This window comes from Lynx canadensis, chromosome C1 (genome assembly GCF_007474595.2).
Source record: "Lynx canadensis isolate LIC74 chromosome C1, mLynCan4.pri.v2, whole genome shotgun sequence".
Classification (NCBI taxonomy): Eukaryota; Metazoa; Chordata; class Mammalia; order Carnivora; family Felidae; genus Lynx; species Lynx canadensis.
This window is the reverse complement of record NC_044310.1, coordinates 105,911,172-105,923,889: the sequence shown is the minus strand read 5'-3', so window position 1 is coordinate 105,923,889 and position 12,718 is coordinate 105,911,172. Positions and strand designations below refer to the sequence as shown.

At 48.3% G+C, this 12,718-nt stretch overlaps 1 protein-coding gene and 1 long non-coding RNA gene across 2 annotated transcripts in view; one reads left to right on the top strand and one right to left on the bottom strand.

The window, feature by feature from the left end:
• Window positions 1-2,318, bottom strand: part of SNX27 (sorting nexin 27) — a 71,455-nt gene extending 69,137 nt beyond the window's left edge. The window contains exon 1 of the mRNA XM_030328229.1: window positions 1,807-2,318. Coding sequence (XP_030184089.1) covers window positions 1,807-2,117 — 311 coding nt within the window. The 5' untranslated portion in view covers window positions 2,118-2,318. The remainder of the gene's footprint in view (window positions 1-1,806) is intronic.
• Window positions 2,319-5,546: 3,228 nt separating this feature from the next.
• LOC115521545 lies at window positions 5,547-7,702 on the top strand. The gene is made up of 3 exons (XR_003971100.1): window positions 5,547-5,793; window positions 6,076-6,449; window positions 7,354-7,702. It is a non-coding gene; the product is annotated as an uncharacterized LOC115521545 (long non-coding RNA).
• The last annotated feature ends 5,016 nt before the right edge of the window (window positions 7,703-12,718 follow it).

Genomic DNA, 12,718 nt, shown 5'->3' with positions numbered 1-12,718 from the left:
CAGATTTTGAGTCATCTAGAAAGAATTAGATGCCCAGGTATAAAGCAAAAGGTCACTACTGCATTCTCTATCTGAAGGCGCAGGAGCCTGAGGATTAAGAATGTATTGCCAGAGAATAAGAAAAGAGCAAACCAGACACTGATGAAAAAAGAGAGCATAAACGGAAGGTTTAATAGCTCCAAACACTTACTCTAGTGAGCCGCTCTTTCTTCAGAAGAGGAAACAGAATGAGTGGATACCGTAGAGTAAGAATGTCCAGGATAAGGGCAAGGGGCATAAGGTGGGGTGGATAAGGGGTGGATTCCTCTTTGGTCCAGATCTTCAAGATACTAACCTCTTTGAAACTCTGACCAAGCAAACCTACCATTTTACTAGAGGAGAGGCTGGAGGTTGTGGAAATTAGAAAAAACATTTATAAAAAATGAGAAAGACTTCATGAGGGCAAACCCAAGCCCTGAGGGAGAGGGCAAAAGTCTGAAAATCAAACAAGGTTCAGTAAAAAGGCGAGAGATCCAGGACTGAGGACTGCTGAGGAGAATGTTGATAATGAGAGCGTAAACCCCCCCCACCAGTCCACCCGCAATCACCAAACGAATTTTTTTAATACAAAGTACAAAGTACAAAGCCACAACACCTGGATAAAAGGGTGGAGCGGGTCTGCGCGGAAACTGCAAGAAAGGCGGCATCCGGCTGGAGCTTTATAGGGATGCGGTGGGGAAGCGAGGATGGAGTGTGAGGGGGGAGGGGCTGCAGCAGGGAAGAGGATGGGTTGCAGCAGCAGAAGGGGCCTAAAAAGAGAAGGGAAAGCAGCCTGGAGGAGGGAAAGAACAGGATAAAGTCAAGCGCGGGATCACAAGAGGATAGAGCAGGAGAGAGGATGGAAAGACATGCCAGGGAAAAGGGAGGAGGCTGGAGACGCCAGAGAGGGGCATAGTTTGGGGAAGTGAGAAGGAAGGAGAGCTTCACCGTAAACTGACTTTTAGTAGGAGCATGGAGCGAGCAGGAGTGAAGACGGGGAGCCAGAACAGGGACTCTCCGAGGGATGTAGTGATGGGAGACTCTAGATTCAAAATCCTGGTGTAATACGGAAAAGAAACGACCGTGTCCGAGACACCCTCCCCCACAACCACAACCAAAACAAGGGCGTGCGAGCCAGGGTCAGAAAAAGAGATACACTCTAAGGAGCGTGCATCCAAGAGGGAGGGGAGGAAAGGGGCACACCGCAGGGTAGAAAAATGCAGGGGGTGCGTAACCAAAGGGAAAGGGTATCTAAGGAAAGAAAAAGGAGTGCAGCGGAAGGGTGCTGTTCCCAGGGGAAAAGTGGGAGCCGACCAGAGGTCCCGCCTACTTGGTCTAGGGGACAGAGGGGAGGTCCACAGGGGCAGCCGGCAGTAGTGGAGAACAAGAAACTATGATGCTGGAAAACTTGGGGAGGACACGACAGGGGCCGGGTCAGAAAAGGAGACGCTGTCAGCGAGGGGCAGAAAGCAGCATGCTCAGGGGGGAAGCAAAAGAGCAGAAAAGAAGGCGAAAGAATGGGGGCAGGGGTAAAGCGGCGGGGGCGCAGGGACGTAAGCTAGTTACAGGGAGGGAGGTGGGGGTCGCGGAAACCCAGGGTGCGGGGAGATGAAAGGGTCAACTCCCACGGAGGTGCGGGGTCTGAGGGGGACCGGGTCGCGAAGGCCGGTTCAGGGTCTGGGGGAGGGGGGGTGCGGCCTGAGGGCGACAGGAGTAGAGGGAGATGCAGGGACTGGCGGAGGAGACGGGGCGGGGCGGGGTGGGGCGGCGGGCAGCCCAGATACTCACACCTCCAGGATGCGGTCCCCCTTGCGCACCCCGGCCCGGTCGGCCGCCCCCCCGGGCAGCACGGCGCTCACATGCTGCAGCGGCGCGTACAGCTCCCCGTTGATGCTCCGCAGTTGCCCGCCCTCGCTCACTTGGCCCCGCACGTTGAAGCCGTAGCCGGACTCGGACTTGACGATGCGCACGACCCGCGGGCCGCCGCCTCCCCCGCCGCCGTTCCCCGCGCAGTGGAGCCCAGAGCCCCCACCGCCGCCGCCACCTCCGTTCCTGTGAGGGGCTGAGGGGTGAATCCCTTCCCCGTCCTCGTCCGCCATCTTGCGAGCGAGCGAGCCGTACCCCCGCCCCCCTACTCCTCCACTCCCTCCCCGCGCGCGCTCGCCCTTCTCGGCAGCCGCGCGACCCCCGGAGCGCGCGCCCGCTCCGCCGCCCGCGGAACCCGAGTCGGCCACAGAGCTGCCGGGGGAGGTAAAGGGGAGGCCGGGGGCGGAGAGAAAACGGACGGTTGGTATCCGTGGAGCCTCCTGGGAGTTGTAGTTTCTGGGCGGTGGGGGCGGGGGAGGGCGCCGGGCCCCGGCGGAGGTTATGTGACGCAGTTGGGGAACAAAGCCTGCCGGGAGTTGTAGTTTGAACAGCTAACCCAGCGCCGAGTCGGGCATACTGATTGAGCTCATCACGTGGAACGAGTTTTTTTCTTCTTTCCTTTCGTAACTCCGTTCGTAGTCTTTAAAGCAATAATTTTAGGATAAATTGACGTTTGTGATTCAACAGACTTAAGTTACAGTCTTAAATGATAATAGTTCATTTTGTTCAGTACCTTTTGTGTTCCCATACGTTAGTTTATTCCATGGCCCCGACAAACTTGTGAGCTGACTGGATCATGAATTCATTTGTCTGTTTCACTTATTAGGAAGCTGAACCGTAGAGAGCCCAAAGTCACCCAGCTATTAGGTAACAGGAACTAAGGCCCGGTTTTTCGCAACTTTTTTTTCATGTATTGCAACTACATAAAAACTATGCCCCAACTGTACAAAAAGCATATGTGGAGGAAACATGTCTCAGCGATTTAGAACTGGATATCAGAGGGGCCAAGTAATAATTTAAGTTGGGCAATGATTTTGAAGTTACTTTAATTTCAAATTTATTTTGTTTCTTCCAACAGCACAGTAGGATTCTTTGCCAATGGCAGCAGTTGATGTTTTTTGGCAAACTACCCAAACGCAAACTCAGTGTGCAGAATGCCAGGCAAAGGCAAGTAAAAACAGTAAGAGCAAAAATAATGAAAATAGCTTACTTAAGCAATTAGTACTCAAGACTTGTATTTGATTTTATGGTACTGATGGGCTAATGAGTTGGTCTGTTACTGTTTCGTGGATGCTGACAAAAGTCCCAGAATCCCTGGGTGGGAGACAACGGGACTGTTATGACACAGGAAGTAACATGAACTTCAGCACGTTTGTGTCAATTCCTCTTCCCCCAAGTCTATGGGAATGACACCAATGGCTCAGATGAATGCTGTGCATTTGTTTGGTGGATTTACACCACAGCTGAGAAACACTGAGCTTGGGGAACCTGCCATTTTATAGGGAAGCAGTGAGCAAACCTGTTCTTTGTGCTGGAGGGAGACATTACTTCATTCCTTAAAGTTGCTCATTATAAACACAACCCTGGGGAATGATCCTGGTAAAGAGCAGTCAGAGTCTTGAATTTTTGGCATACCCAGGAAGATGGGTAGAAGCATGACAGACTCCTGAAGGCCTGTCTCTCAACATTACCGTGTGTCAAACACTTCTAAGTGCTTTACATCTATAATCTCATTTAATCTTCACAACCCTGTAATGTGCCCTATTTATAGATGAATAAATAGGCAGAGAGAGGCCACAAAGCTAATGAACAATCCAGGAGAGGGGCACCTGGGTGGCTCCGTCAGTTGGGTGTTGACTCTTGATTTCAGCTCAGGTCATGATCTCATGGTTGGTGGGATCAAGCCCCACGTCAGGCTCCATGCTGACATGTGGAACCTGCTTGGGATTCTCTTTCTCCCCCCTCCCCACCCTTCTCCCACTCGTCGTCTCTCTCTCTCTCAAAAATAAATGAATAAACTTAAAAAAAAAAAGACAATCCAAGAGAAGCGACAGGAATGCATAGTTAAAAAAAAAAAACAGTAAAAGTTAACTTGCAGAGAGAGATCTGATGACTCATAAAGCAACAGGTGGGCACCTGGGTGGCTCAGTTGTTTAAGTGTCCAACTTTGGCTGGAGTCATGATCTCCTGGTTGGTGGGTTTGAGCCCCACGTCAGGCTCTGTGCTGACAGTTCAGAGCCTGGAGCCTCCTTCTGTGTCTCCCTCTCTCTCTGCCCCTTCCTCTTCCTCTCCCTCTCTCTCTCTCAAAAATAAGTAAACATTAAAAAAGATTAAAAAAAAAAAAAAGCAACAGGCAACCCCCTGAAAGAATTTGTGGACTATGTACAGGTTTCCAGTAGTTGCTCAGGATGTGGGGGAGGGGAATAGTGGAATAATTAAGACATTGCAAAACTGTGGGATAAGGATTCAGTTATTAGAACATAAAAGTTAGGGGTGCCTGGGTGGCTCAGTCTGTTGAGCATCCGACTTTGGCTCACGTCATGATCTTGTGGCCTGTGAGTTCGAGCCCTGCATGGAGCTCTGTGCTGACAGCTCGGAGCCTGGAGCCTGTTTCAGATTCTGTGTCTCCCTGTCTCTCTGACCCTCCTCCGTTCATGATCTGTCTCTCTCTGTCTCAAAAAATAAATAAACGTTAAAAAAAAAAATTTTTTTTTTTCAACATTTATTTATTTTTTTTGGGACAGAGAGAGACAGAGCATGAACGGGGGAGGGGCAGAGAGAGAGGGAGACACAGAATCGGAAACAGGCTCCAGGCTCCAAGCCATCAGCCCAGAGCCTGACGCGGGGCTCGAACTCATGGACCGCGAGATCGTGACCTGGCTGAAGTCGGACGCTTAACCGACTGCGCCACCCAGGCGCCCCAAAAAAAAAATTTTTTTTAAAGAACATAAAAGTTAGTATGACCTTATTTTATAACCAAGCTAATGAAGAAGAGTGCCAATAGTTACACAACTATTACAGCAACACAGCATTACAAAGCTGCCATGTTGTGATTAGAGAGTTCTAGACTCTCTAATAGTGGCTAGGGATACAAAGATAAGTCAGATGGTATCTAAACTCCATGAAGGGCAATATGACATGGCGAAACTCACAAATGCACACACGCTTTGATCTGGCAAGTCCACTTCTAGGAATTCATTCTAAGGTCCAACTTCTACATGTGTGAAGTGACATTTTTGTGAAGATAGCCTTTGCAGTATTATCTGTATTTGCAAAAGACTGGAAATAACCTAATGTTTATGTGTTAACTTAGGATACAACCACAATGGAAAATTGAAAACTGTAAATACAGAATAAGGAAGCTCCTTAGGTACTGAAATGATCTGGTGGATACAGTACATAAGTGGAAACAAGGTACAGCACAGCCTGTAGAACATGACACCATTTTGGTATAAAAGGGGCATCATAGGTATGTTTTCATCTGTGGAAGTATTTGTATCTCTGGAAGTATTCACCAGAAACTGCTAATATTGATTGCCTCTGGGGAAGGGGACTGGGCAGCTGGGGTGGGGACAGGGGTTGGAGGGAAACTTTTCATTATATAGTTTTTTGTAGCTTTGGAATTTTTAGATGAATGTGTTGCCTATTCAAAAAATAAATACATAAAATATGTAGAAAGGATGAGATTGGAAGAAAAGGTGATCAGAACATCAAAATAAGAAACGAAGACACCATTACTCCTCTCAAGAACTCACTATGTAGCAAGAGAGACAGCTAAAGAAGAAATTACAACACTGGTCTTGGGTCTCTGGAGTAATGAGAGCTGTGATACAGAGACGTGCACTGCTGGCAAGAGTGCCCATAGGAGCGGGGCCTTCAAAAGGGAACCGCTAAACTGAGTAATCATGGGTAAGAAGGGTTAGTAAGGCAGAGAAGGATGGTGTGGAAGGGCACTTCTGACCGGGGGAACAGTGCGTTCAAACAGAGATTTGAAAGAGCAGGGTGCAGAGTGAAAGCCGCCGGCAGTTCGGTAGGACTGCGGCCGAGGGGACGGGGCAGGTGGGCCAGAATAAAGGGAGGTATTCAGATATTGATCATCGTGTCCAAGAGTTTGAACTTCATTCCCAAGTATTTTAGGGGCCTCTGAATACTTTTAAGCAGAGCAGACATATTACTATATTTGTGTTTCAGAATGTTCATCCTGCAGGAAGCGTGAACAAAACGAGGTCGTATCGACTGAGAAGTTGGTGGCGTGATTCCCGCGAGAATTGACGAGATCGAGTCTTGGGCAAGGGTGGTGGGAGGAGGCCCCCGGGGTGGAAGGCACTTGGCTCCCCTCCGAGCCCCTCTGTGAGGGCGGGGCAGGAAAGAATGGCCTAAGAGCCTTGACTTGGCGGTGTGATTGCCCAAGACCGAGGGAAGAGGAAGAGGCCAGCGGGGAGGACAAGAAATTCAGTTCCGGGTGTGGATTGGAGGGGTTTGGGGGAGATCCAGGCAGGATGGATGACTAATTGAGTGGACACGTGAATCGCGCTGGGGAAGGGGTCTGGCCGGAGCATGGATTGGTGAGCGTGGGCACCAGGTGGTAGGGGGTGGTGGATGATGCACCAAAACAGAGCGGGTAACAAAGTGAGAAGGGTGCCAAGTCCGAAACCTGGAATGGTGCCCCCTCTAGCCGGTCAGGAGACTTAAAGAGGAAAGAGACCTGGTGACGGACTGAGAAAGAGGATTCCCAGAGCGGGGGACGGGGGTTAGGGGGCTAGGAGAGAGTGGGGTCTTGGAACTCACCGAAGCTGCCTTTGGAAATGGGACCCAGACCGTTTGCAGAGCACTTCCAACCCAAGAGCTTACGTGGTCCTCCCAATAGCAAGGTAAATAGAAGTACCTACTGGAAACCAGGCTCAGCTAACCAGCAGGCCCCACTATAAACTGCTAGTTGATAGCAGTACTGAACCCAGATTTTCTGACACCATGGCCAGGACTCTCTTCACTACCCAGCTTTCTTTTGGTTAAAGAAAAAAAAAGTTCCTCCTACCCTTTATGATGTACAAAGTCAGCAGGTTCTCCCAACCTGCTGGTTCTCCCCAACCCCACCTTCAAACCTTTGCTTGTGTATAGTCCTTTGATCCTAGATGGCCCACCTCTTTTCCTCTTTGCTGGTCTAAATTCTACTCCTTCAAGCTCTTGCTTAAATCCCTCTGTAAAGCCTCCCCTGAGGATTCCAATTCACTCTGACTTCTCTTTTTTTTTAGATTCCTGTGGCAAATACACCTTCCAGTGACATCTCACACACACACACACACACACACACACACACACACACACCTTCCAGTGAGTCACACACTTGTATAATCTCCCATTCCGGGGGGGGGGGGGCAGGACTTGTGGCTTGCTTTTAGGCAATAGAACATGACAAAGGTGATGTGTGTCACTCCTATGATGACAGTTACATTATATAACACTTCTTAGGAGACTGGGGTCAGAGAGTCTCCTGCTGGCTCTGAGGAAGAAAGCTGCCATGTTGTGATTTGCTTATGGAGAAGACCCATGGCAGGGAGCAGCAGGGGCCTCTGGGAGCTGAGACTCGCCCCTAGCTGACAGCAAGAAAACAGGACCCTCAGTCCGGTGTCTGGAAGAAATTCTGCCAATGCCTGCATCAGCTTGGGAGAAGATCCTGGGCTCCAGTAAGAAACAGAGCCACGCCAGCATCTTGACTGCAGGCTTGTGAGACGCCACAGGGGACTTGGCTAAGTTGAACCCAGACTCCTCACCCACAAAAACTATGAAATAACAAATGTGTGTTGTTTTAAGCTGCCAAGTTTGTGGTCATTTGTTATGTGGCAGGTAACAAACATAGCTCCTATTGCATTATCGTGTGTCCCTCCGTTCAGACCATAATAATTTAATGTCTAGTCTAGCTTTACCTTTCCAATCTGAACAGAAGCTTCTTGAAAACAAGGAACCTGTCACACGTGACTTGTGTTCTCAGAGGGTAGGAGAGTGAAAGGCACAAGAGAAAGTATTGATGGAATCTTAGTCCAGGAAAGAACCATAAAGTGGCTGATAACGTGTGCTGCGTAGGTATGTGGTGGGGCAAAATGAGGAATGTGTGGGAAACACGTAAACTGATAACTGGATAGTTATCATTAGATATATTAATAAATACCACATCTAGCCCCATTCCCTCATTTTGAGGATGAAGGAATAGCTCCCTCCACTACCACCCTCCAAAAAAAGAAATAGACCCAGCAAAGTACCATGACTTGTCAAAGTCACTCAGCAGTTCTGAGGCCAGAACTCACCGCTCAGAAAAAATATTAAATGGGTTAAATGAGGCACTAAGGCAACCCATGAATTCACAGGTTGAAGAAAACAAAAAGAAGGCCCTTTTTCTTAGACCCTTTCCCTCATTCTGACTCTCCTCCTCACTATTTTTCCTGTACTTTTTCCATGAAGACCACATGAAAAATTACTTTTTTGGTAAATCAAGTAACTGATTTGCAATAGTTGATCATATGTACAGACTAGAGGGTTTCTTCAAGATTCCTTTAGTTGCAAGGGACAGAAACTCAGTTCAAACCAGCTTAAGCCACAAAGAGAATCGATTGGTTCACGTAACTAAGGATGACACTGGGTATCCCTGTTAACCGTAGCTGCATAACAAATCATCCCAAAACTTAGTGGCACGAAACCATCATTTTATTATGCTCACAGACCCTGCAGGTCAGGAATGCAGATAGAACACATAGAGATGACTGGTCTCAGTCCCGTGGTGCCTAGGGCTTCCGCTGAGAAGCCTTGAAAGCTAGGGTGATTTGAGGGCAGAGGTCATCTAGGAATGTCTTAGTCCTGGCAACAGAGGCTAGCTGTCTGCTGGGACTTCAGCTTTTGGCCTGACTCCCATACATGGCCTCTTCATGAGGCTTCTTCTTGGCTTCTTCAAGCATGGTGAAGGTTACCAGGACCTTTCTTCTAGTCCTCTTTCAGTACAACTGGCTCTCCCCACATCTGTGCCAAGAGCCTTTGAGACAAGGAGGCAGAGAGGAAGACTCGGAGCCAGTGAGTCACATGAGCACTTAGCACCAGCAGGTGCTGGCAGCTCTGACAAAGTCTATTTACTGACAACACATATCTACTAATATTAACTAATCCCTCAGATGTTTGCAAATGAGGCAAAGCTGTGAGGAGCTGTGCGGAGAAGCGGCAGCTGGGCATCCAACCCCAACACCCATTCGTGGAGGGCCACATCTTCCACCGGAAGCTACCAAAGCCCAACCCCATGTCCAATCCCTGGAGCTGAGCAGTTCTGTTACATAGACTTGAAACCCGGAGTCTCTGTTCATATTTAACCTACTCACTTCAGTCTTTTCCAAAAAACATAAAGTATGAAGATCTTCAACAGAGAGCACCCACCATACCCTTAAATTCATGTCCCAGAGACGTGATCAGACAATTTTCTCCTTATGTGTAATCTTCCATAACTAAAATAAATTCTGGGCAAATGGCCTCCATCAAGCTGTGAATGCTGTGTGCCCTCCTAAGCACAAACATTGAACATTAGCCATCAGTCCTCTTCATTTAGCTCCTGAAACCAGGCAAGTGCTCCACAGCTCCCTTCAGGGACAGCTCAATCCCTACCGTCACTCCTCCATGGCCCCGAGGGTGGGGGCAACAAGAAATTGAAGCACCAGCTCTATTGCCAGTAGGTAAGCAAGATTATCTTTCTATATAAAGTTCATATCCTTAAGTCTTGGTTCTTGGTATTCTAGAACTTTTGCAAGACTATAATCTAATGGGAACTGGCTTCTCAAGGAATCAAGGTCTATTATGTAATTGAAAGGCCCTTGGACACGTCATCTGGACCCTATGGGCTTTTGTGATGATCTGGAGTGTGATTATTGCTGATTGGAACTCTGGAGGGGATGGGCCAGTGCCAGTGCCCAGCACACCTCACCTCACTGGGCTTCCTCTCCTTTCCACACCTTAAGGCACCCAGTCTGGTGCTTTTCATGCAATAGACACATGGTAATTTGGGCTATTTTCCCCTCTCAAAACAAAACAAAACAGTGTTGGCTTTTCAGAAACTTCCAGAACCAATTCTTTCCTGAGTAAGGGCTTGCTAAACATGAGCAAAAGAAACGGACACTTCTCAAGTAGCTCTAGGAAATACTACTGGTCTAACACACGAGCCTTACAAATGAGTTTTTAAAATCGCCTTTTAGCCTGCCAAACTTCCTACCAGCCTGTAAAATGCTCCCGGCTCTTCTCAAAGCTCTGTCTCTGATGATGTGAGCTGTAGGCAATTTAAAGGAGGACAGCGATACATTTTCAATTTTTCATAAAATATTTACTTTCCTAGAATCCAATTTCTTTTTTAGGCTTGGTCTTTTATCTTTTTGGTGCTAGACTTAATTTGCAACACCGCTGCCTGGTCTCATCCCAACCTGGCTGGCAGCCCTTTGCTAAAGAAGTGAGTTTGGCATTCACAGCAGGAAAACTTCAGGGCCCCAGGCGAGGTTGGAGGAGAAAGCCTGCTTCTCTTCCTGTGGGCCTCCCGCCCCCCGCCCCCGACGTGGCCACCTGCCCAGGTGCTCAAGGCCCTGCTGCTGCCCTCTGGTGGCCGCAACCTAGGGTGCGGCGGGACCTCCCCTTGGCAAACAAAAAATCCTCTAATTTTCAGGTTAGCCAGCTGAGTAAATATGCTCTGAAGGCATTCCCCACAAGACCCAGGTCATTTAAAAAAATTTTTTTTAATGTTTATTTTTGAGAGAGCATGTGTGCCCACGCTGAGTGCGGGAGGGGCAGGGAGAGAAGGAGACAGAGATTCTGAAGCGAGCTCTGGGCTGTCAGTGCAAAGGTGGCCGTGGGGCTCGAACCCATGAACAGGGAGACCATGACCTGAGCTGGAGTCAGATGCTCAACCAACTGAGCCATCCAAGCACCCCAGACTCATGTCATTTTAAATTTTTTTTTTTTCAACGTTTATTTATTTTTGGGACAGAGAGAGACAGAGCATGAACGGGGGAGGGGCAGAGAGAGAGGGAGACACAGAATCGGAAACAGGCTCCAGGCTCTGAGCCATCAGCCCAGAGCCTGACGCGGGGCTCGAACTCACGGACCGCGAGATCGTGACCTGTTTGAAGTCGGACGCTTAACCGACTGCGCCACCCAGGCGCCCCTCATGTCATTTTAGAGCTGGAAGGGACCCTAGTTCAGCCACCAGTTTTTATGTTTTTTTTTAAGAGAAGGACCCCCAAAATGAGAGAGATTCCATCATTTAGCCAAGGACACATCCTAGTGAGAAAAGTAGCTTGGAATGGGACCTCCATCCTCACTGGAAGACAAGGAGGGAAGAGGAAGTTTTAGACACAATGATACTGAAGAGTTGCAGACTTGGGGAGCCAGATGTGCAGAGAAATCTGGTGGGCTTCTCTCCACCTGTCAGCAACCCCCTCCCCATCTGCTGCTCCCCAAGGAAAGCTGCTTTGTAAGTGCACATAGGCCTTGGATAAGGACCATCTCCTCCTTTTTGGAGCACTTTCTTATACCTAGGACACAGCATTCTGGTGTAGGAGATCTAGATTCTTGGGTTTTTTTTTTTTAATGTTTATTTTTGAGAGAGAGAGTGAGAGCGAGTGGAGGAGGGGCAGAGAGAGAGGGAGACCCAGAATCTGAAACAGGCTCCAGGTTCTGAGCTGTCAGCACAGAGCCCGACGCGGGGCTCAAACCCACGTACCACAAGATCATGACCTGAGCGGAGGCCCAACCGACTGAGCCACCCAGGTACCCCCTGGAGATCTAGATTCTTGTTCAAGCTTCCACCTTGAGTCACTCACCCCCTCACCCCCACCTTTGGGCCTCGACTTCCTTACTTGTAAAGTGAGGAAGTGCTATGCCTTCTGTGGTTTCTTTTAGCAGTGCTAGTTTATGATTGTCTGTTTGCCTCTTGGCCCAAAATATCTGGTGGGACTAACGTACTGGGAGCGACTTGAGGGCAGAGTCTGTATCTCTGTTCATCCCCAAAGCTTAACTCTATACTTTTGACATATTAGATGCTCAAAAATATTTGCTAACAATAATTAGCATATTCAGTACCTGCTGTGTACCAGACACATTACATGTGATCCTTCCATATGGCCTTGTGCTGACCACCGCCACACCCGTGAGGTTATAAAGCACCACACTAAGCACAAGAGCCATGGGATCAGATCGCCTATGACCACCTCCTGGTTCTACACTTCCTATCTATGCATCCTTACTCTCCATGTATCCATTTCCTCATCTGTAAAGTGGGATTTAAATGGTAGTGCACACTGTAAGCACTCAGCAAATGTTATTAGGTAGACGTTATCATCTTGATTTTATGGATGAGTAAACTAAAGCTAGGAGAGGTTAAATAACTTTTCCAAGCCAGCATGGCCAATAAGTGACAGATCTAAGATTATAAGCAAGACCCAAAGCCCATGCTGAGTGTAGGCTCCATGCTACACTAGTCGCTTCTGACTAACCCAACATAAGAACAAATGAATGAATGAAATTATTCATTGTTGGTGGCAGTGCTAATAGTTGGTACTTGACTTTTCCACGGGGACTATTCCATGAGGACATGAGTATTAGTATTCAGGATGTGCCTCCTCCTTACTCCCTGGAAACAACTAAGACAGAAGATGAAAACAATTTAACAAAACAAAACAAAAGTAAAGGGCTCTCTTCAGCACAGAGGCAAATACGGGTTTCTTCTAAAGCAGTGAGGACTTCATGAGCATGTACTATGTGGCAGTGGTAGGACCAGGCATTGTGGGGACTGGAGATACCTCTGACCTTTAAAAGCCTG